The 24,366-nt window shown below is 37.0% G+C and overlaps 2 protein-coding genes across 4 annotated transcripts; both read left to right on the top strand.

Moving 5' to 3' along the window:
- The first annotated feature begins 695 nt into the window (after positions 1 to 695).
- Positions 696 to 5,498, top strand: LOC149005595 (putative disease resistance protein At1g50180). Of its 2 annotated transcripts, none has more exons than XM_089168919.1 (2): positions 696 to 918; positions 4,464 to 5,498. In XM_089168919.1, the coding sequence occupies exon 2, from the start codon at positions 4,566 to 4,568 to the stop codon at positions 5,199 to 5,201; it is 636 nt and encodes a 211-aa protein (XP_089025045.1). In that variant the 5' UTR covers positions 696 to 918; positions 4,464 to 4,565; the 3' UTR covers positions 5,202 to 5,498. The 2 variants fall into 2 exon arrangements, with proteins under 2 accessions (XP_089025045.1, XP_089025046.1); XM_089168920.1 differs by lacking the exon at positions 696 to 918 and adding an exon at positions 1,558 to 1,865.
- A 102-nt stretch (positions 5,499 to 5,600) lies between these two features.
- On the top strand, positions 5,601 to 7,823 carry LOC149005596 (putative late blight resistance protein homolog R1B-16). 2 transcript variants are annotated; one of them, XM_089169180.1, is made up of 2 exons: positions 5,601 to 7,162; positions 7,351 to 7,823. In XM_089169180.1, the coding sequence occupies exon 1, from the start codon at positions 5,712 to 5,714 to the stop codon at positions 7,155 to 7,157; it is 1,446 nt and encodes a 481-aa protein (XP_089025306.1). In that variant the 5' UTR covers positions 5,601 to 5,711; the 3' UTR covers positions 7,158 to 7,162; positions 7,351 to 7,823. The 2 variants fall into 2 exon arrangements, with proteins under 2 accessions (XP_089025306.1, XP_089025307.1); XM_089169181.1 differs by having other exon boundaries at positions 7,380 to 7,822.
- The last annotated feature ends 16,543 nt before the right edge of the window (positions 7,824 to 24,366 follow it).

Consider the following 24,366-nt stretch of genomic DNA (forward strand, 5'->3'; position numbering starts at 1 on the left):
CGGCTTCTCAATCATTTCTTCTGCACTTTCTTGACCTAAATATCATGAGTGGATTTACATAAAATATCGACAAAAAATAAAATAAAATACATCTAATCATGTTTAATGAATTTGATAAGATAGGAAGAGGGGGAAAAAATACATCTAATCACATTAATGGGTTCTTATAAAAAATGGAGAACGAAAGGAATAAAAAGTATAGAAAGTAAAAATAGAAAATACCAAAAAAAAAAAAATGAAATCCAAGTACATATTCCTATAAAGAGGGAGAGGGGGAAGAAAAAGATAACAAAAGTATAATTAAAAAAAATCAGTATAATTTACTGAAAAGCCAAAAATAAAGCGTAGTTTGGCCATTTTAAATTTTTAGGAGGAAAAGAAAGATAAAAGTTTATCTATTGAGGGGAATTAGAGGAAAAACTTTTAAGAGGGAAGTATGGATAAATAAAAAATAAGTTCAGAGGAGATAGAAATTTTCTCTAGTATTATAGGTGTATCTCTCAATAAAATAAGTTAATAGATCGATTTTGTGTTTTTCTCTTTTGTTTAAATAGACTTAATAGTCTTCTATTAAAGTAGGTTATCATATTCACATTAGGTACAGAAGCCCAGAGGATTTGAGTGTCACCTGTTGGTCTATAAAACGGAAAGTAACTCAACTCCAAACCAGTCTTCTCTGGTGTAATTAAGGCCTTTTGGTTTATAAGACTTCAGGAGATCCATTGACATAATAAACTTTAATCCCACCCTCTTTGCATGATATCTTTTTTCCCTTCCTTCCTTATGTGACTCTCCGCCTCTCTTGTGCCTTTCTTATGTGACTCTCCTCTCTTATGGATAGTCTTTTCTTCAATATTGTGAAGTCTTAAGTTGGATTGAAGCAGGACTTTAGAGACTCAATCATCATGTCAATTTGAGGTGCGTAGAGTTTTATTCTTCTCTTTCATTGCACTGGATGAACATTGTATGGTAACTTACTTCGTTGTTTGTCAATATCCATTCGATTTTTTAGATTTCTCTTCGTTTCTTTCTGATGATTTTATATCAGCAATATATTGATTAATTTATTAGATTTCTCCTTTAATTCTTTCTTATGATTTTATCTCAACAATGTGTAGCTGATCTATTACATTTCTCGTCGTTTCTTTCTGATAACTTCTTTCAGATGCATATATATACATATTTCTTCATCCACTTCCGTCTTCTCCTCCTGCAAATACCCTTGACCGCTGCCCTTTTCTGCCCTTCATCTGCAATATTCGAAACCATTAATGAAATTAAATGGGTCTCCCGGTTGCCATGCCTTCTCATACTTCCATAACTCCTCGAAACCCTTTGTCTGCAATATAGGTAGCTTTTTTTCTTCCATTTTCTTTCTCTCTCCGCAGCAGTATTACAAGCAATTAGATCTCAAACGGAACACTGTACTAGCTTCTTCCCTTCTGGTGTTGTATATTTGCAATTCAAGATGATCCATTTCAAGATCTGAATTTGCTCGAACAGATTGGGATCCATCTTGGGTACATAGTTGAGAGTCATTTTACCAAGTAACATCTAGATGGAAACTCTTATTGCACATATATTTGTTCAGCTTTGCATCGTTTCTACTTTGGAAGTTGGAAGGGTGAGGAAGTGATTTAAACCTCATCTGATTTCAAGATTTCTTCTTGGGTAATCCATCTGCAGTATTCATGTTCTGCATAGAGTTCCGTTGCTGCAGTATCTAAAAGCCCTTGTCTCTCGGTCTATATATTATTTTGCTCGACGATCTATTGACGGAGACCCCACCAACCAAGCTCATTGACTGTCAGTATTGTTTCTCCCAATATGACCTCAAAATTGAGAAGTGACCCTAATTTGCAGGGGTAAATTCTCTTTTTCTGTCCTTTTCTTGCTCAAATATCAATCATTGATCTCTTAGCAATAAATTTTTAAAATTCAGATGACTTAGGAACAAATTTCTAACTTAAATATAATCAGTAGCATCATTGCCAAAATAGGAATAAGAGTGGTAATAAGTGATTTATCTATTTGCCTGTGGTGAAATATTTTTTTATTGTATGATCACATCAAATGTATTGTAGTTGTACATTTTTTTAGTTGGGTTCTTTGTATCATTGCTTAAGTGGCTTTTAGTAATTGCTTCAAAAGTTGTCATATTGGTGCTTTCCGTGTTTGTAATTCCTTGATGATTCCATTTCAAAGTTGTCCCATGCTCTATCTGTTTTCATCTAGTTCATCGAGATACACCTTGCACACATAAATATTGGTGAGATTCCAAAGTCATTAGCTGAGTGAAGACATTTGAAACAAGTAGGTTGTGGTGTGATTTCTACATTGGTTAATTTATGATTAGTTTTGATGAGAATTTTGAAGTCGCTAATCCATCTATTTACAATATTGAGTATTTGAAGTGGGTTTTTTTTTTGTACAAAGACGGTGCCTGGAAAGAATGCCCATGGGTCCAAGGAACAAAGTTGCATCCTAGATATCTAGTTAGTGGCTTTGTTTGCTTTTCTCTTAATGTGAACAAACCTCATCCTTCCATTATCACCTGAAAGGGTTTTATTTCCTCAATGAAATGAACAATACTCCCTTGTGCATTTCTGCAAGGGTTGAGGAGAACAACAACTTCCTTAGAATCGAAGGGGGTTGGGTTTTTTATTATTGTATATTTTTACATTCATTTCTAGCCAAATATAATAACAAGTTATTATAGAATAGAAAAAGACCATTATACATCTTTTAAATATTCCTCTTTTATTTGAATGGTTAGGTCTAAATATTAAAAGAATATTTTGAATCACCTTGTTCTTCCTTGTGTCTCCCTCTCAAAGCACCTTTCCGGCTCATTGTCAGAAGCTCAGTATTTTAGTTGAAGAGCACAAGGTATCGCCTTTCTCCTCTTTCTCTCCTCTCTCTACCATGTTGGCTTCTCCAAGAAGTCCTGCAGTTCATTCTATTCCTCCAAACCCGCTGATCTATTTGTTTTTCTCTAGATGGATTTTGCTCCTCCTCCGACTCACAGAGAAACTATATTAGGTTTACTATTTAGAGAAATCATGCATTTTTACCCTGACCTAAGGGCCGACCTCATCCAGTTGTTATCTCTTACACCCAAAAATCATCTCTCTCCCACCCTTTTTTTAAAATTTCTTCTTCCGGTGTTTGATATCTTTTGTTCTAATATTTTAGATCTGAGAGACAATTGATCGTGATGCACATATTAAAATAAGGAATAGACTAAACAAAATGTAATGATGGGGCAAACAATCCAAACCACCAAGCCTTGAGCCTAACACCAAAATTTAGAATACGTTATATGTGAAAAATTCGAAACCACATGAAGTTTTCTCTTCTCTTCCTATTTCTTGAATCAAAAACTTGAAATTCCAATTTGAGAGACATAAAATTTTCTGAGTAAAAACACCCCCAATAAAATAAATGAATATTATCAGTGGCCGTAATTTGTATAAGTACGGCGAAGAAAGAAAAATGAGGTCATTTGGAGGAGAAGAATCTAGTTGTGTCAATGAAACCCAGTTGGCCCAAATCCTCCCTAAGTCAGGTCCAACTTTTCAACCCAAAAGAGGGTTTGGATCATAAATTAACTAACCTAAGTCGGTTTTAGAGTTGGATCCAAATCTGAACCAACTCGATACTTACTTCGGATTTGTTTGCACTTCTAGTCTTCAGTTTTAAACCGGTCCTAAATATGGTTCTAATTTGGCTCATAAACCGAATCCAATTAGATTTCAATTGTTCAATTTGAATCTAATTCGATTTATTTCAATTTGGTCTGGTTCGATTAATTCATCTTGAATTTGAATTTGGTACTCAATTCAGCTACAGATTGAAAACCTTATACTTGGGGTGTCATTGCTAATGCTGCATACCCATTGGGTGTCAGTGCATTATCGAAAAGATAATAGGATATCTCAAAAATTTTCCTTTATTATTATTTTATTATTATTATTATTGCAATCTATTAGCACAAGCAAGGATTATGAGATTATCCATCTATAACCTGGAAGAATCACAAGTCCAACCGGAGCACAGCCTTTTACAATAACATCATAGACACTTAGGAGCCATTCACAAGGAACCCACAAGGGATAAAGATTAGCATTGATAGACTAAATCCACCTAAACCCAATAGGCCTAGGTTTGGTTTCTCAACCTTGAGGGTGGGTTATAATAGAAAGTGAGAGGGTTAAGTCAAGGCGAGGCTAGGTTACGGTGGAAGCCTGGGGCCAAAATTACAGTTTTCCGTTGTTTTTATTCTTCTTCCTTTCTCTTCTTTTCTTTTCTTCAGTTTTTTTCCTGAATGGTGTTTGGCGATCATAAACAAGTTGTAAAATCCTTTACTAATAGCAATTTGCTTCTGTGCTGCTCATTAACTAAGTTGCGAATGGATTAGATTTAAATGCACAACACTAACCATGATTTTGTCTGGCTGGCAGTGTACTGTATAGGTGCTGGTACAATATCCGAAGGTGACCTTCTTCTTGTTAGACTTCAGAGCCTTTACAGCATTAAGTAGAAACCAACATCAGAAAGTGGAAATGGCAGACACTATTGTTTCCGTCGTTGTGACCAATATCGCCCAGCTTCTTGTGCATGAGGCGAATTTGCTCCTTGGTGTCGAGGACCAAATTCGATCTTTGCAAACTAAGCTCCCATACATACAAAACTTCCTTAAAGATTCTGAAGGTAAACGTGATCAACACAATGTGATGCAGCTGGTGAAAGACATCAGGAATGTTTCTCGTGAGGTGGAGGATATTGTGGACGAATACGTCGTCAAAGTCGATGAGCACAATAGAAAAAACCCAATGAAGAAGTTTTTCCGTGGCTTCAATGAAGCCAAATTTCTTCATGATGTCTCGGTTAAGATAACAAGCTTGGAAAAGATGATTGCAGATATCTATGACAACTACGATAAGTACAAAATCCAACGTCAAACGGACATCAATGAATCTAATGATGAAGAGTTGCAGAAGAAAATTTTGGTGCAGAGACGGAGGAACAAAGTTGAAGAAGATGTGGTTGGCTTTGTCAAGGAGACAAAAACATTGGTGGGTCAGCTAATCGAAGGTACAGATGAGTTGGATGTGATCTCAATCCTCGGCATGGGAGGATTGGGTAAAACAACCCTCGCAAGGAAGGTCTACAAAGATACTTCTTGCAGATTGTTTTAGATGCCGTGCTTGGGTAAGCGTCTCTCAAAACTTCAAGTGGAAGGAGTTGCTGATTGAAATTCTGAAACAAGTTGCCCTAATGACGGAGGAAATGATGGGAGAGATGCCAACAATGTCAGAGGACCAGCTGAAGAAAGCACTGAACAAGGAATTATCTCATAACAGGTATTTAGTTGTGCTCGATGACTTATGGAACAAGGGAGATTGGGATCAGCTAAATGATGCTTTTCCCAAGGACGGAAATGGAAGTCGAGTATTCATTACTACCCGAATGAAAGATGTTGCTCTTCAGTCTATAAAAAAATCCTCCCCTAGAACTTGATTTTCTAGGTAAAGATGAGAGTTGGGAGCTTTTTACCAAGAAGGTTTTCCGACGAGAGCCCTGCCCCCTGAGATTTAGTAACCGTTGGGAAAGAAATCGTGGAGAAATGTAAGGGGTTGCCGCTAGCAATAGTGGTCGTAGCTGGTCTTTTAGAAGGCAGAGAGAAAACTCATGACGAATGGGAAAGCATGCGTAGAGGTGTTGTTGTAGATATAAAGGAGCAAACTCCGTGTCATGATATATTGGGGCTGAGTTACAATGAGTTGCCTTCACACCTTAAACCTTGCTTTCTCTACTTGGGTCTTTTTCCTGAAGATCACAAGATACCTGCGACTAAATTGATCCAACTCTGGATTTCCGAAGGGTTTATAGAAAAGGAGGATGGCCGGGAGCATAGAAAAGAAGATGTTGCAAAAAGCTACTTGCACCAACTCATCGCCCGGAGCTTGATCCAAGTTGACGATACAGGATCAGACGGTGGTGTCAAAACATGTCGTGTGCATGATCTTATACGTGATCTATGCATTAGATTGTCCAAGGAAGAGAACTTTCTCGAGACCCACGAGAATGTTCCTTCTCATAAAACCCAACCACGGAGGCTTTCTGTTCATCATATTAGTCGCCGGGATTACATTGCAGATGCCAGTTCCGCCAACACTCGCCATGTCCGAACCTTGCTCTGTTTCAGCCAAGATAAACATACTTTTTCCGAAAACCATTGGGAAAAGCTCTTCGAAAAACTCCGGCTGCTTAGGGTTTTGGACTTGGGGGACAAGGAGGTTCAGAGGGTCCCAAAAGACATTAATAGGCTGATTCTTTTGAAGTACCTACGGGTAATAACTGCTACTGTTGCTGGTGTTCCGTCGACCATATATCGTCTTCGCAATCTCCTTACTCTTGACTTGAGATGCACTCGAATTGATGTCTTGCCGGGAGATCTTTGGGATATGCAGGAACTGAGGCATCTTTATTTAAATGGGCCCACCAGACTCCCTCCGAATCCAGATCAGAGAAGGCTGCACAAGCTCCAGACTCTGTATTACGTATCGAAAGATCCGATGGAGCGGGTTCACATAGCGCAGTCAGCACCTAACCTGAGAAAGTTAGGGTTGCACGGCTACCGATGTAACTCAGGTGAAGATAAATCTACCTTTGACCTGGAATACCTTGAATCTTTGAAATTTGTGAATGAATGCAGATTCTACAAGGGGATCGAACTGCCCAAGTCTGTCACCAGCATCAGCATAAAGGGAAAAGCTTGCCCGGACACCAAAACGATCCGGACGTTTCAAGGTCTACCCATGCTTCGGATTCTAAAATTCGACGGAGTAAAATTCACTGATGATGAATTGGTTTTCGGAGAAGATTATTTTCCAGAGCTAGAGTTTTTGAAGATTGAAAATTCAAGCATTGAGGCCTGGAAACTTGGGGGACAAGCACCAGCGAAGCTTAAGAAAGTGGTGATCAGTAACTGCAAAGATCTCGTTGAGTTTCCCAAGGACAAACTGCTGGCAGTGTCTACCTTACAAGAACTTAAGTTGTCGAGGCTGCCTGACAAGATTACAAAGGCGATTGCCGCAACCAAGAGAAGTGATAAGCTTAAGCTTGACATCTATCCTCCTGTTCAACTCTGAATCCGGTGAGTTTGTAGTTCTTTTTCCTACCTTGCTTCGGTTCTTTTTTTATGATATGTTCCTACCCATGTTTCATTTCTTCATCTTTCCAGTGCGTACATTCTTTTAATTGAATTGTGTCAATTATTTAACTCTGAATAACATCAAATAGATAATAGCAGTAGGTTGATTATTTCCTTGTCGTCCCTTACAGCTGATCGAAGTAGGTGGTTGGAGGTGCAGGAACCTGGAGGAGCATTTCTACTGCTACCAGTGTCAGCAAACTTATATTCATACGAAGCTCTTTCCACTACTTTTCCATCTCATGCGAGCTCAATTGCTTTTTCATTTTCTTTTTTTTTTTCCTTTTCTTTCCCTGCAGTGTGTTTGCATTGAAGAATTTGATTTCAGAGTTGTATTTGTGAAAGCAAGTGGTTGTTGAGATTTTTCTCATACGTCCTGTGGTTCAGACTAATTTGGTTGTACTTGGAGCTTTGCTTATGGCATTCATGCTACTGGCCTAATTAGAAAGGGCTAGCTTCTTAAATGGGTCACGTAGGAAAAATGCCTCTTGTTTTTGTGTTTTATGTGATGTATTTTGTTCTCAATAAATTGTGACATGTGAGTCAACTTGCTCCATTTTCCACTTTTCCTGTTTTTCGGTTGTTGAGAATGACATTTGAAGAGCTTCGTGATAGCTTCAGATGAAATAAATTAATAAAATAAAGAGAAACTTGATTGCTACCCTGGTAGCAGTCAAGTTCTTCTACCCGTCCTCTCAGCCAATGAAATGGAATAATTTTATTTTCTTTTGAATTCATAAATGTCATTTTGGGTTTTTGACTTTTTCAAATTCTATTTCATTGACTGTGAATGGAGTCATGGTGAAATTATGGAACTTTTGTCCATTTCTATTTTCTCATATATGTGGGGAGAGGTGAGCTATGATTTTTGGCCTATATCAGAAGATGAATGCTTCTTGTTAGACTCGCTACTGGAATGGAAGACTATAACAAAGGCTCACCCATTGAATGGGGTGTGGTTATGTGAGAATGAATCTCTCTGTTTCTATCAGAGATGTTTTATTAAGAATATATAAGATACAACTAAGAGGATACAAAAGGTATTTTACAATACTAAAAGGGTATATGGGGAATTTCTCTAACACCCTCCCGCAAAGTCAAGGGTCCACATAGGAGCTTGAGTTTGGAGCGCAAAAACTGAAAACGAGAGGTTCCTAAACTCTTTGTAAGAATATCAGCAAGTTGATCTGTAGTGGAGAGAAAACGAACAAGTAACTCCCCTCTGGCAACCCGATCACGAACAAAATGAAAGTCAATCTCGATATGCTTTGTACGAGCATGAAAGATTGGGTTGGCAGAAAGATAAGTGGCCCCGATATTATCACACCATAAAGTGGGAGAGGAGGAGAGGTCTACGCCGATCTCACGTAGAAGGGATTGAACCCCTGTAAGTTCGTAGCCTGCCATTGCAATAGCACGATATTCACTTTCGGTGCTAGAGCGTGCAACGGGGGCATTGCTTACGGGACTCGCCAAGAAATCAAATTATCTCCAAGATATACTAGATACCCACCAATGGACTTGCGATCATCATCGGGCAACCAGCCCAATCCGGCATCGAGTAAGCCTCCGGGGTGCATGTGGGAGATGGAGTTAAATGTAAACCATATAAAATGGTACCTTTAAGATATCGTAAAAGATGCTTTAGGGCCACCCAATGCTCATCAGTTGGTGAAGCTAAAAATTGACACAACTTGTTGATGCTAAAGGAGAGATCCGGACGAGTGAGAGTAATATATTGAAGAGCGCCAACAAGACTACGATATAACAAAGGATCTCCAAAGGGTTTACCACCGGTCTTGGTGAGAGGTGGATTGGTTGCCATTGGTGTCGGAAAGAGGCTTAGCATCAGTCATCCCAGCCTTGGAGAAGAGAAGAAGATTGCTAATGTATCTTTGTTGTGAAAGAAGAAGCCCATTAGTCAAAGGAATAAGCTCAACTCCAAGAAAAAATCGGAGGACCAGGCCAGAGTCCTTTAAGGCAAATTCAGCCCGACAGAGAAGTCATAAGCGAATCAATGCTTGTGGTAGACGGGCCAAGTAAAAGAATATCATCAACATAAACCAAGATGTAGAGGGCCAGGGCCAAAGTGATCACCCGCGACGCATAAACAACGAGGAATCTGTTTTGGATCCATGAAAACCCAGTTGTAAAAGGTGAGTGCTAAGTCTTTGAAACCAAGCACGGGGAGCTTGTTTCAACCCATAGAGAGAACGTTGAAGTTTACACACAAAAGAGGAATAGCGTTGATCAACATATCCTGGCGGTTGCATCATATATACATCCTCATCTAAGGTCCCATGTAAGAAAGCATTATTAACATCCAATTGGCGAATATGCCATCCATGAGATACGGCAAGAGAGAGGAGAATCCGAATAGTGGTAGGTTTTACTACCGGGCTAAAGGTCTCACCATAGTCAAGCCCATATTCTTGAGTAAATCCTTTTGCCACTAAGCGGGCCTTATAACGTTCAACAGACCCATCAGATTTTCTTTTAATTCGAAATAACCATTTGCAACCCACAACATGACCATCAGGCGGTGGAGGAGTCAAAACCCAGGTATGATTAGCAATTAAAATCATGTGAGAATGAATCTCTCTGATACCATGTGAGAATGAATCTCTCTGTTTCTATCAGAGATGTTTTATTAAGAATATATAAGATACAACTAAGAGGATACAAAAGGTATTTTACAATACTAAGAGGGTATATGGGGAATTTCTCTAACAGGTTAAATGCTGCTTTGTTAATCCTTGATTATCTTTGGTTGGTTTGGAATAGTACAAGGTATGGTGGTGTGCATCGATCTACTGAATGGGTCCTTTGCCAAGTAAGGTTTCATCTTACCACTCATGTCCATAAAATAAAGAGAAGCTTCTGTCTAGTTCTAGTTAGATCTCTTGGTCCAAACTTGAGTATTCAGAGCTCCCCACCACCTACAGAGCATCTTTGGCTTCACCCTAATCCTGGGTGCGTTAAATTAAATACTCATGATAGCACTATTGGTACCCCTAAAAAAGCAAGTGCTGCTAGAATTTTTAGAGATTATAATGCCAAGATAATCAAATAATACCAATTGTTCTTGGGTGTGAGATCCAAATTTGAGGCAGAATTAGAAACTGTATTGCTTGGGCTAGTACTCCCAAGAACTCAAGGTAAAGAGAAATCTGTAATAATCACTTTGTTGCCTCCGTCTTCGTACTCCCACTTCGTGGGGTTTGATATCAATAGTGTAGAGTCTATAGACAAAGGTTCTCGCTTTCGGCATTGGATAGCTCGATTTGATTGGATTTAGATCATCCATTGCACCACAAATTTTTAATTTCTCAAAAATATTTTATTTTCCTTCATCTCCTCTCTCTTCATCGTTGAGAACCAAACCATAGCTTTTCTTTCCATTTTTTATTTTTCATTTTGATAAGAGAAAAGGCAGGATTAATTTTCCCTAACTACTAAGGATAATAATGTAATTTGATATAAAATGTAAATAACTAATACAAAATCTTGGGATTATTTTGAAATTTTTAATAAATCAAAGATGTCCTGCCATCACTTAACTAACAGAGTTTCAAGACAATAGGAGTAACAGTACTAATAGGCAATGCTTAAAATTGAATTAGTAATTTCATAAAGTAAAGGGAATAAAATAGTATAGAGAGACAACAATAATTATCCTCAATTATTATCATTATTAATTGCTGTCTATTTTAATAAAACACTACCAATTAAGTCTACTAAAACAAAAACAAAAGAGAAACACTTTTAACTGAAAGAAAAAAAAAAGTATGGAAGAAAAAGTTTGAGAGCTATAACCCATATATTAAGTCTACTAAAACATGACCTAAGTGCAAGTTGTCATCAGTTTTTTAATTAAATAAAATTTATTACTATTATTCAATTGAGAACTAGTTCAGATCATGTTACACACCACTTTGGATTGGTTAATTAATATGTACCTCCTATAAAACATTTTTATTTTAATTTTTTGACTAAATATTTAGTGAATATCAAATCAAGGGAGATGTATATTATTTGCCAAATCTCTGTTTAAGAATGTAAACAGAATAACCACAAAGAAATGTATGCAGATTAGTCCAAATAACCGAAACATTGTTGCCGAAATGTAGTTGCCGGTTGTTGAAAATCAAGCACAAGGGAGGAGAAAAGTTGGAGGAGAAGAGGCGCTTTTTGACGTAGATATTGATGATCAATGAGTTGTCGGCCTCGGCTAACCATCCTGAGGGTACAGCGGAGCACGGGTCTCCCTCAAATGCTACGGATGATCCGTATCGGACCTTGGAGAGTTTGTTTAGCAGGAGTCGGATGGTGGACGACAAAGATGATGATTCACTACACTTTATCCTACCTGAGATGGAGAATGGAACTCCAAAAGTGACGTGCATGACGAAGCATTCAGAAGAGGAGCGTGCTCGGTGGGAGAATGCGCTTATTGGCTGTCTTTGGGAAGAAATTATCATTCAGTGCCATAAGTCGCTTCGTAGAAAAGAAATGGGCCCATGTGGGGGCAGTGCAGGTGTTTGCTCTCAATAGCGGTATTTTTGTGTTAGAGTTTCAGGATTGTGCCTCTCGCAAGAGAATCATGGAGGAGTGACCATGGATGGTGGATCAACGAACTTTGATTTTAAGGCCATGGGTACCTGGTATGTCACTGAGCAAAAGAGAAGAAAAGGTGCTTCCACTTTGGGTTAGGTCCAATTGTCTTGGCCTCAATTTTTGGGGCAGAGCCAACCTTAGTACTGTCGCTAGTACTCTGGGTGGCCCTATTTGTGTTGATCGGCGAACCTTATGCAAGGAGAGATTATCATTCGCTTGATGTTGTATTCGAATCAACACGGAAGATGGTCTCCGTAATTCTATAATGGTGGGGGGAGGAAGGTGGGAAGTCATTTATTCAATCAGTCCAATACAATTGGAGACCACCCCTATGCGATAAATGCAAAATTTTTGGTCATGATACAAACTCATGTTCATCTAATCCTATTGCATCTAATATACAAATGGTGGTGACTACAGAGAATGGGAGAGAAGGCGATCATGGTTGAACGGTGATTCAAGGTTGCAACAGACATGGTAAGTGTATGGCATCCTGTGAATTGAAAGATGCTAAAGCTGCATTGGGATTTTTCGGCGATAAAGAGAAGCAACAAGGGAGTGTCGGCTCTAAGGAAGATGATACCAGAGTGGAAGGTGACAACATTGTGGATTTGCTAAATCAAGATGATACTAGAGTGGAAGGTGACAACATTACAGAGTTGCCAAATCAAGATGATAATATTGATTTGAATAATCTTCCTTTGGTGGTTGTTCCTGATAGGGAAAGGGTTGACAATTAATCCTATCTCTCTGGCAATTCAAATCCCAATCTAAATTTATGGGAGAATATTCAGGAAATTAATATGGAGAGGAATCTTTGTGTTAACCAAGTTATTATTGCTCATGAGAATGTGAGTATGGTTCGCAGATCATCATGGTCATCTCACCTTCCAAAATAGGAATGGGGGTCATGGTGATGTGTACACGAATCAGAATGGGTGAAATTCATCGCAAGTGGGGGTAGTTAGGGTCAAGATGCCTCTGGTACAGCTAAACAAGAGAGAGGAAATATGGCCCACTTAAACAACCATGAACATGGAAAAGGCTAGTTGGGAGGTAATTTTCGCCAAAACTGTTACTTGGCTTTGACGGATTTTGGTCCAGATGGGTCAATTCCTTCTAGTGGAACCATGGATGAATGGCACAGAGATCGAAGTCCTAATAAGATGACGTCGGTGTTGAATCCCACTTTCGATAGTGATATATGATTAAATTGGGGGTGTGGAATCCAAGGGGTAATGTCAACTTGGGGAAGAGAAGAGTTGTGATTGATTGGGCTAACAAACATAATTTTATGTTGTTTGGTTTAATGGAAACAAAAGTGGGAGTTGCAAACTTTGAGGGGCTCTTTCCTCTCTCAATGGAAGTGTATTAATAATTATGAACATGATGATTCTGGCAGGATTTGGGTGCTTTGGGACGACTCAAGACTGGGTGTTCCCGCAAGTAAAGAAGCCTAGTACCCTAGGGTATCGAACCTCTGTCAAATCCGGAATACCCTAGCTCCCGCAAGTGAAGAAGCCGCCCGTATTCTATGTGGCAGTATTCGAAGAATTCCTCCTTCAGGAACTCTACCTACGGTGTATCAAATCTGTCGAGCCGTAGTACCTCTGCTCTAGGCTAAGCTGGAACTCGACCTCTGCCTCGCCTAGCTCCCACTATCCTGCCTCGACCTCGTCCACTTCTCTTCATGGTGTGATGTCGGTGGAAAAGACAAAAGACATTGCATGTTAGTGTTGTTTTGAAAATTCAGCCAAAAGGGCATTTTCGTAATTTTCATCAAAATTGAAAATTTGGGGAAAATGCGAATTGAACATACTAGTATGTGCGCAATACTTGGAATTGCATGACTATGAAGTTTATTTGAAGAAAATCGATCGAAATCTCAGTCTAAAGTTGAAAATTCAGCAAGAAGGAATTTGGGGATTTTGCATTCTAGGTCAAAATTGGATTTTTGAAAATTTTTAAATTGGTAAAATCAAATTACATAAACACATTCACAATATCATTTTGAGCATGTAGCAATTGATTTTGTGCGAAAACTCCAAGCAGTTTGTGAGAAATCGAAATTTTTCTAAAGTTAACGATTTCGGTTACGAAAACGATGTGAAAGTGCAAGATTGTGTTAGAACTTGATGTTTAAGCATGGCATTGTGCTAAAAACCTAGGGAACATGTTTCTAAGTGTTCCTAAGCATGATATCTAGCAATAGACATGAGTAAAACATGAATTTTGGTGAAATGCAAGCATGGGAAGATGAAAATGAGAATGGGAATGAAGATTTACCTTGTGTGAAGATGAATGAGTGTTGTAGTGTTGTTGTTGAAGCACCAAACTACTTGGAAAACACTTAGGAATGCTTTAGCACTTCTTCCCCAGAGCTCCCTCTCAAGTTGGCAAAGTTCGGAATGAGTTTGAATGGGATTTTTGCACTTAAAACCCTGAAATTCGCGTGCTATAAGCATTGGTCGACTGATTGGTTGACTGGGTCAATCGACCAATGGACCCAATACCTCCATGTGCTGTTGAATTTTGGAAAAATGTGATTTTTGTCCCATGATTGATTGTTTGATGACTAAATGGATGTACTTAAGCATGATTTAAGATTTTTAATCATTTGGACTTGTGGATTATGTCGAAACTTCGAAATCCGATGTTTTTGACATTTCGGTTTTTGCAGAATGGTTATGTTAAGAAGTGGGCGTGGTGAATCCAGTGGTCACGGAAGTGGCGAGATACCAATCGGTGGTCTTGATCAGCAGACCAACACTGGTGACCAAGGTACACTTGATATACCCGATGCCCCGAACGTCGGAAGCTTTGAAGATATTGCCAACATTATGGGCAATATGATGCAGCAACAAGCAGCCCAGTTTAATCAGATGTTGACGGGTTTCATGACTCTGCACAATGAGACTCGTGCCAATGTCAATGGAAATCCTCATGCCGTAGTTCTGAATGGAGGAGGATGCGAAGTAAGCTGAATTCATGGCTCTTACGCAAGGATCTCTGTTTGTGTTGGTGTAACAACAGAAGTTTGAAGAGCTTCACTTCTTTGCTCCTGACTCTTTGAAGATTGACATTGCCAAAGTGAAGAAATTCTTCAAGGGTAGACATGCTTTAAGTCGTAGCACCATACTTCTTTAGGTAGTCTCAGTCACTCATCACCGGGGGGAATTGGGTCCTGCATCCCTCTCGGACAAATCCATGGTTGGGGTTTCAGTCACCACTCTCTCACATCACCATTTGGTCTAAGTATTGGCGCATGTCCAGGTGAAGCCTAGCCCAATGAAAGTCATCTACATAGTCATATCATGTCAGTTCCAGATACGTCCATTCCTCCCCTCTCGAGATCCTTTCCGGTATCCTTCACACTAGAGTCACGGATATTACTCACCGGACTCATCAACTCTATTGGTCATCCACAAATAGTAGACGGGAAGCTCTCACGTCCCCCTCACGGATCATTTCACCGGTCTTGAGTGCCCGTGAGCCCAAGTCTAGCCATTTGCAACCCTACCAATAAATGGCCCCTTTCGGGTAACCGCAATGCAATTTATGTCCTCTCACGGGGTGGTTACCGGTCTTGAGCACCCACAAATCCACACTACTACCACGGGTTGTTCGGTCTCAATGCCCTTCCGATTCGGGTCTGATATGATAGTGACATCCTAGCCAAACACCACTAGACAATCCTATGTATGTCATCCAATAACCCGGGAAAGCGTCGATGGACATCTTCGGAGAACATCCCATACTATTCCCTCCGATATCCAAGGACAGAAGCACCAGTAGGGTACTCCTCAATCCCAAGTTATGCTTAAGCAATCACATGCCCAAATTCATCATATCAATTCACAAGATACAACATCATAGTAAACATTCTATTCATGACATTGACATAATTCATCATATATTGAAATTGATAGTCATAATAAGACATTGAAATAAAACTAATGTAAACACAAAGCTATTGTTAAAAGACATATGTAACAAGTCTAACATGATAAGAATATGAAATAGAGACTATGTTCACTAGGTTAGGAACACCAAGTCAAAATTTCACATCCTATGTAATTATAGCGATAACTATCCTTACCTTGAGTTGGGGAAGAAGATGGTCCAAGATCACATGCAAGTGGCCCAATTAGTCTTAAAACCCTAAACAAACATATATGAAGGATTAGAGAAGAAATCAGAACAATCAGATATCGAACGAATCAAAATTAGGCAAAAGTTGCTGACAGCAACTCTGCTGGTCGATACATTGGGTCCCTGGTATCGACCAACAAGTATCGACCCAAAGAGTTTCGAACAGCAAGCTGGGTTTTTGGGTTTTGGCCCAAAATTGGTCTTCCGGGTCTCGGATCGATATGAAACTTGGGGAACAGTTCAAACACAACATAGGGACACTAATTATCAAGGAATTAACATAATCCAATGGTCCATTTAGAAATCCCCAAATTGGCATATCAAGTTCAAGAGTTGGAAATCATGGCATTGGTTATTGCTTAATGCAAATTGGGGGAAAAACATAATGGATTAGGTAGGGAATCACTTAGGAGCAATATTGAAATCATATGCAAGGTATAGATTAGGTTAATCATAGGCTTTATCTCAGTTTTGGTAAATAAAGCAAGTTGGTGAGTAACAAATCATGGAAATGCATAGTTAATGATCAAGAGGTAAGTGAATCATAGCAAGATTGGGGAAAACATTAATGTAATAGGTAAGGAAGACTCATGGCAAGGTGTTTGCGAGGTTGCAGCACCTTGGCCATGGTCCCAACAATAAAATAAGAGTAAAGATGAGTGAGAAAGTGACTAGGAGAGAGAGTCATACCTTGAGAGTAGAGCAAGAGAGTGGAAATGAGTAATTGACAATGATTAATGGGGAAGATGCTTCACCATTACCAAGGAGGAGTTCTTGAGAGGCTTTTCCACGTTCTCAGGAGTTGCAATCATTGGAATAGGGCTCCAGCCTTGAGGAATGATTAAATAGAGTGAAGAATATTCCAGAGAATCTTTAAACCTGGGTTCAGCAACACTGTTGGTCGATACATTGGGTCGATGGTATCGACCAAAACATGTTTCTGCAGAATTTTTCAAAATAGTTCAGCAACTTTAGGTGTGGACTTGGAGGGCTATCCAAGGTCAAATTGCATGGGGTTTTCTCCTATAGTTCACTCAAGAAGTGTAGTTTCAGGGAGTACATTCAGGATTGTGCACAGGAGTCTGTTTGATATCTCAACTGTCTAACTCTTCATCAGTGCGCAGATTCTAACTTAACACTGATAATGTGCTCAAGGAAGGAGCAACATCATCAATGTCTATAGACTGGAGTTCCGACACCACATCATCAACAAGTAGGGTCCATAAGTCCCTTCTACCACCACTTTGGGTCTTCGGACCTACAAGCACAACAATTTCCGGGTTCGGTCAAGGTTAGGTAAAAGCTGGATTTTACAGTTACACCCTCCATTGCTGGTCCGACCAACACTGAAGAAAGAATTGCTGCTCTTCCTTGCCACATCATCCACTTCCGACAATGCAGTGCTCGTTCATGAAGAAGGTACCATCCAAAATCCTATACATTATGTAAGTCATGTATTGATTGATGCGGAGACCAAGTACCTAAAGGTTGACAAGCAAGCTTTATCCTTAGTAATAGTTGCTTGAAAGCTTCGACCATACTTCCAATCTCATCCTGTAGTTGTATAAACCCACTTGCCACTCAAAAAGATGTTGCACCGACCATACCTATCCGATCGACTAGTTACTTGGGTAGTTGAGCTCAAGGAGCACCAAATCGAGTTATAACCCCAGTCGGCCTTTAAAGGGCAAGCCCTAGCAAACTTTATTATAGAGACTCATTATCCTCAAGACAAATAGGAAGAAAAAGAGATCATTCTTGAGTAGATCCAAAGGTGGTTCATGTCTATAGATGGCTCAAGTAATGCACAAGGCAATGGGGCAGTGTTGGTCCTTCAATATCCAAGAGGGCTCGTGATCAAGTATGCTTTTCAATTTAAATTCAGAGCCTCTAACAATAAAGCATTGCTGGATGAACTCTGACTTGCTAAAGTGCTTGATGTTGAGAACCTAGAAATTAAAAGAAATTCACAATTGGTTGGGAACCAGGTGAACAAGGTCTATAAGGTGAAAGAAATAAGCATGGGCAAATACCTCACTCTAGTAGACCAACATATGACTATTTTACAAATTCATTGGTGAGGCAGGTTCCTAGGGCAAAGAACGACTAGGCTGATATGTTGTCTCGCTTAGCTATGAAAGAGTTAGAGATCTCAAAACCAGTGGTCTTGTGAAATCCCAGTCTAACCCTAACTTGGACACCCTATTTGTTTTGGATGAAGAAGTGACTTGATTTATGTTTGACCTTGAAGTTGGACCTTGAGTACAGTGTCGATATTTTTGGAAGGTCCAACGAAGTCAAGTTAGACCTCTCCCTTAGTGTAGATCTGAAGACTCGAAGTGAAGGAAGAAGACATCGTGGGACATCTCAGTGGAAGACATGGTGTTTGACCCAAAACTCTATGGAGATTGATGATGGAGTTCCCTACTTGAAAACCTTATCTGTTTTGGAGAAGAAATTGCATCTTGATGTTGAAGACCTTGGTTGATGGACTCAAGGCCTAGTTGGACATGTTTTGGAATGTCCTTCAATGCTAGATAAGTCACTTGTTGAGTTGGGAGAAGCCCCATTGAAAATTTTGAGGTTTGGAACTTGAAATTCCTGTTTTTGTGACTGATGAAATATTTATTTAATGTTACATTTTGGATTCTCCTTTAAAAGTAGATATATAATGGTTATTTTGTTTTAAGACTTGCTAGCTACGTGGTCTTTAAAATTATCCGCTTCTTTAATATTTATTGATATGGGTGAGGGAAGCACATGAAAGCTTATTCAACAATCTTAAAATCAATAAAGTAGAAAAATTAATAATGTTGACTTGTAGATCAAGTAAAAATTTTTTTATGGGATTTCTCAGTTGTGAGGTCTTCTTTTTGTCGTATGTAGTGATCTTCTCTCATGAGCCAATTGGGCTGACACATTTATCTAGTAATATTTTATTTAATTCAATTATTTAATTCGAACATGTAGAATTTTTTTTTTTTTTGAAATGCATGTTCTTTTGTTAAAAATATTTAACTTATACTATCAAGATCTAAATTTACCCCCATGATCTAAGTGCAAGTTGTCATCAGTTTTTCAATTAAATAAATTATTATTATTATTTAATTGAGAACTTTAGTTTTAGATCATGTTACACTCCTCCGGATTGATTAACTAATATTTACCTTGTATAAAAATATTTTTGTTTTAATTTTTTGAGTAAGCATTCATTGAATAATTAAACTAGGGGAACTATATTCATCCAGTAGTTTATTTTTTTAATGGGACTTCTTTGTTGTGAGGTCTTGTTTTTGAGTAAGCATTCATTGAATAATTAAACTAGGGGAACTAGATTCATCCAGTAGTTTATTTTTTAATTGGGACTTCTTTGTTGTGAGGTCTTGTCTTTAATTTGAAAAAATGATGATCAGGATATGTTATCACGCCTAGTTAATTTAGTTCAAGTTCGGAACATGTGTTCTCAATATTTAACATAATCAATCAATAAGAGAAATTGTAACTTATGGCCATTATGGTGCATTTAAATTCCTAGATCGAGAACTTAACTAATAAGACCCCTCAATGTTAATTTGTTAATTAACTATTATTGTTATAAATAAATTGAAAAAGCTTAGTTCATTTGATTATGGCTTATTTAAATAAAATACTACCAAGTCTATTTAAACAGAAGAGGAAAATATTTAACTTATATTATCGAGACCTAAAGATACCTCATAATTTGTCTTTAACTTAAAACTGGGTTACCAACTGCAAGTTGTCATTAATTATTAATTAAATATTACCATTATTAATAAATGAAAAGGAGTTAATTCATGTGATTGTAGTCTATTTTAATAAAAGACTACCAGTTAAATCTACTTAAACAAAAGAGAAACATCTTTAACCAACAAAAAAGTAAATATAAAAGATTTGAGAGACGTGTACTCCTTTATATTGTCTTTAGCCTACTCTGACTTAAGTGCCGGTTGTCATCAGCTTTTTAATTAAATAAAATTTGTTATTATTATTCAATTGAGAATTAGTTCTTTAGTTTTGGATCATGATATACGCGCCTCCGGATTGGTTAACCAATATATACCTTGTATAAAAACGTTTTTGTTTTAATCTCTTTTGGACTAAGCATTTATTGAATAATCAAAGCTGCTAGGGGAGTTATATATTATTTGTCAAATATCTATCTGAAAATGTAAATAAGATAACTTTAAAGAAATGTACACAAATTAGCCTTAATAACTTATACTGGTGAAAATAAATCGTTGTTTATTTTCTTTCAATTCCAAAAATATCCTCATAATAAACAGTGATTTATTGGTTTTCAGTGACAAATTAGATTAATGTATCCAATGAAAATCCAATTTTGGGGTCTCTGTGTTTTTTAAACATAAAGTTGTGTGTCAATGCTTTAAGGCTTGTATTTTAGAATACCAGTGCAATTTGTATAAGCTAACTGTTTATCTCTTTTGTTTAAGTAGACTTGGTAGTCTTGCATGACTATTTTTTTTTCTTCCCAAAAAGTCTTGCTCGATATGGAGGAAGCTTCACCGGTCTTGCCGAGCAGCTGGTTATATAAAACTAATTATTATTAAAGTATTAATTCTTAACCTCGAGAGGTCATATTAGTTAAGTTCTCGATCTAACAACTTTAGGTGCACTGTAATGGCCAGTGAACACATGTTCTGATTGATTAAATTAACTAGGTTTGGTAACATATCCTGATCGCCATTTTTTCCAAACTGACAATTTGGCAACTTGATGAATTATTAAATATTGAGAAGACGCAATTCAAAATAATAATCAATTAAACTAACCAGGACTAACATGCTTGATCACTGTTTCTTTCTTCAAATTGATAATTTGGTAACTTAATTGGATAATTAAATATTGGAAACACATGGTTAGAAATATAATCAATCATGCAAGTTGCGATTAAGCCAATTGGGTTTGATAATATGTCCTCATCATCATTTCTAAAATAATTGACAATTGGACAAATTGATGGATTAGTAATTATCGAGAACACGTATTTTGAAAGAAGAAGAAAAAAATACAATGAGTTATACAAGATCAAATTGATTCCCACCCTGCCCCCTTCTCCGGGGCGTGTCGAGACGTGTTCGCGGGTCTGTCTGGCTAGGCGGTATCGACAATGACCTTTATAAAATAATTGACAATTGGACAATAAAATCATATTAAATTTGGAAAATTTTAATATTATACTAAGATAATTAAGGAATACTAAAACAATCCAAAATTATACTAAATTGGTAACTACCCCAAGGTCTCTTAAAGAATTGTATAATAATATATTCAGTTAACAAATCTGATCTAAGTCATGGTTGGATAATTTCATGATTCTTGAATTGCCCTTTATTTCAAATCTAATCTGATTTATTACGCTTAGTCCATTGCAATTTACTCTGACTTGAGTTTGATTCAGTGTTCAATTTCATACAAGAAGTTTGACACCCTTAACTTAAGTGCATTTTAAAAGGAACTCGTAAAGATAATTTTATTATACCTGACAATTTGCAGCTTTTATGTTACAAATTAAAAGACATAGTCATTGTTGTCCTTTGTATAACTGTTTAATTACTATCTTATCTCCTACATTGTTGTCCTTCTACCAATCATAGCTAAATAAGACGGTTAAACCGGCAACAATTTATTTTTGGATAATCTAAACGTGCAATAAGTTAGAGAATTCCAAGTTGACTGTTGAATTGAATTCCTACAAACTTTAAATATTGTCACTCATTTGGAGGAAATTCCAATCAACCATGTAAATGGTTGAAAAAGAAGCTAGGAGGGAAATTTAGCTGACAAGAAGCCTTTTTGTATTTTCTCAGTAGTTGATTTGGTACGTTTTAATTAAAGAATGTGAAGATGATAATTCCCATACAAAGGAGAGAGTGTTAGATATACCAATACTCCAATATGAATATTTGAACCCATGACCTCTTCACTAAAAGGCAAAATCACTTGTCATGCTATAACAACCCAAAAAAAAAAAAAATCATCATCATTATTTCCGAGAAATGTTTATGTTGCTTCAGCCATGCACGTCTTTTGCATGCTACCGTTCTTTCATTTTTCTGATTTTTTTAGACCTCCAAACTTCAACTTTTGTTTATTGTTCTTCGTTTTCAGGCCCAATGCATCTTCGACACTCTAAGAATAAAAAAATGGGAATCCAAAAAAGTAATGATGTAATGGTGTACCAATATTACTTGTCACCAATAAGCTTGGTGAAGATTTGAAGCAAGTTCAGCAAGATCCAAGAGCTAGGGTTCCTTGAGAGGTTCCATTCTCTCCTTTTTTTTTTTTTTTTTTTTTCCCACTCATGGAGCAACTGGGTGATGTTTGAAAATAAGGGTAAAATTGATATTCATTATGGTTTTTCTAAATGAAGGTGGTATTATCTTTTAACTTCTTAATTTTAATGAAGGGCAAAAATATAGATTTTATATATTCAATCATAAAAGCCAAAGTACGAAATTTCAGTAGATTTCACCGTTTTGCTACCTGGTGAACCAGACGAACTTGCGAAATCTCGCCGAAATTTTGGCAAGATTTTGCCCTTGTCTCGGCAAATTTTGACCCCCAATTTCGGGAGGTAGTTTTAGTTATTTTGGGCCCAAATTTGGTGTCTACCCTAATTTAATGCCAATATTTAGTAAAATTGAATTATTTCTTATAAATTCTTCCATTTAATTATCCTTCCTAGTCAGATTTAACTTGTTACCTTCTAAGGCCTATATCATTCAGACATAATTAGAAAGATTACCCGTTGACCTTAAAGATTCCATTACAGAATCCCTTCATAATTTAAATTATTTTCATAAATTATTTCATATATATACTCTTCCCTAACCATATTTGGCATGTTGAATTTTGAGGCCTAAATCACTAGAATATAATTGGTAAGATTGCTCATTAATCTTGAAGATTTTGCTATAAAATATATTCCTAATTTGAATTATTTTCATAAATTATTTATGTAGATTCTCCTCCCTAACTACATTTAGCACATTGTCTTTTGAGTCTTGAATCATTGGGACATAATTGGTAAAATTGTCCATTGATCATGAATACTCCACTATAGAATAGTGAGAGAAATCGTCAAAATATTGCAAAAAATCAAGATTTTGCTGATATATCAGTCAATTCGGTGATATATCGCCGAATTTCGGTGATATTTTGCAATCCTGTATATCATCCCATTTTTCGGTTCACTGTTCATCGGAACGCCCGAAATTCAGCAAATTTCGGCCTAATTTCGACAAAAAGTTGTTTTATGATAACACTCATTTAACACCATTAAAAATAAGATGGGCAACAGTACTTTTATGAAGAACATGTTATAAAATAGAGAAAATATATTAAATACAAAGAAGAAAATTAGGACAAGATGAGTTCAACTCTTCTATTGAATTATTCATTACATATTTATTTGAACTATCATCTTCTCTGATATGGAAATAGCACAGTTTATAAAGAAATACAATAAATGATTCTCACACACAATAAGATGACCTTGATATGGAATGATGAATTGCTAAGATCTTAGGTTAATATGGGGATGTAGATCGCCAAGATCGCATGCTGAGATGGTTGAGATCTTCATTTGAAAGTTGCATCTTTTAGTATGATCTTTTTGGGGTAATGGACATCTATAAATAAATATTATTTATAACACTCCTCTTTGAATGTCCATCAATAGATAATATACCTCGTTAAAACTTTACTAAGAAAAAACATTGTGGGAAAAAATCTTAATAAATGAAAAAGAATATACATATCTAAATAATAAGTTTTGGTAGCTGCCTCATTAAAAACATTTCCAGAAAAACCCAGTAGGACAAAACCCTGGTGAAGGAAAAAATAATGTAGCATGTACTTTAATCCTCCTGATCATAACATCATTGAATATCTTTGAGTAAGCACATTCCAATATCATATATCAGCTTCTCAAAATTTGAAGTAAGCAATGCCTCAATAAATAAATTTGTGAAAGTTGTCACTTGAACGAATTCAATAAACATCGATTTCACCATTTTGTTGAAGAACATGAGTGAAGAAGAATTTCAATAAAATATGTTATTTCTATCTCATTTGATGTATCCTCCCTTCAATTGAGCTATGCATGCAACATTATCTTCATATAATATTATTGAAACCCATTTTTCTAGTAGAAGACTACATGCTTCTTGAATTTGTTGTATCATTGATCTTAACCAAATATATTGTCGACTGACTTCATGAATCACTATTATCTCTGCATGATTTGAAGAAATGACAGATATAGTTTGTTTTGTTGAATGTCATAAAATAGCTAACATTTTTTTTTTTTGATAAGATGAAATAGCTAACATTCA

Source organism: Hakea prostrata, chromosome 9, assembly GCF_041222555.1.
Source record: "Hakea prostrata isolate BN-2017 chromosome 9, UWA_Hpros_2, whole genome shotgun sequence".
In the NCBI taxonomy this organism is placed as follows: domain Eukaryota; kingdom Viridiplantae; phylum Streptophyta; class Magnoliopsida; order Proteales; family Proteaceae; genus Hakea; species Hakea prostrata.

Coding starts and splice junctions, on each gene's coding strand:
- LOC149005595 (XM_089168919.1), top strand. CDS start 4,566: ATGGCAGACACTATTGTTTCCGTCGTTGTGACCAATATCGCCCAGCTT.
- LOC149005596 (XM_089169180.1), top strand. CDS start 5,712: ATGCGTAGAGGTGTTGTTGTAGATATAAAGGAGCAAACTCCGTGTCAT.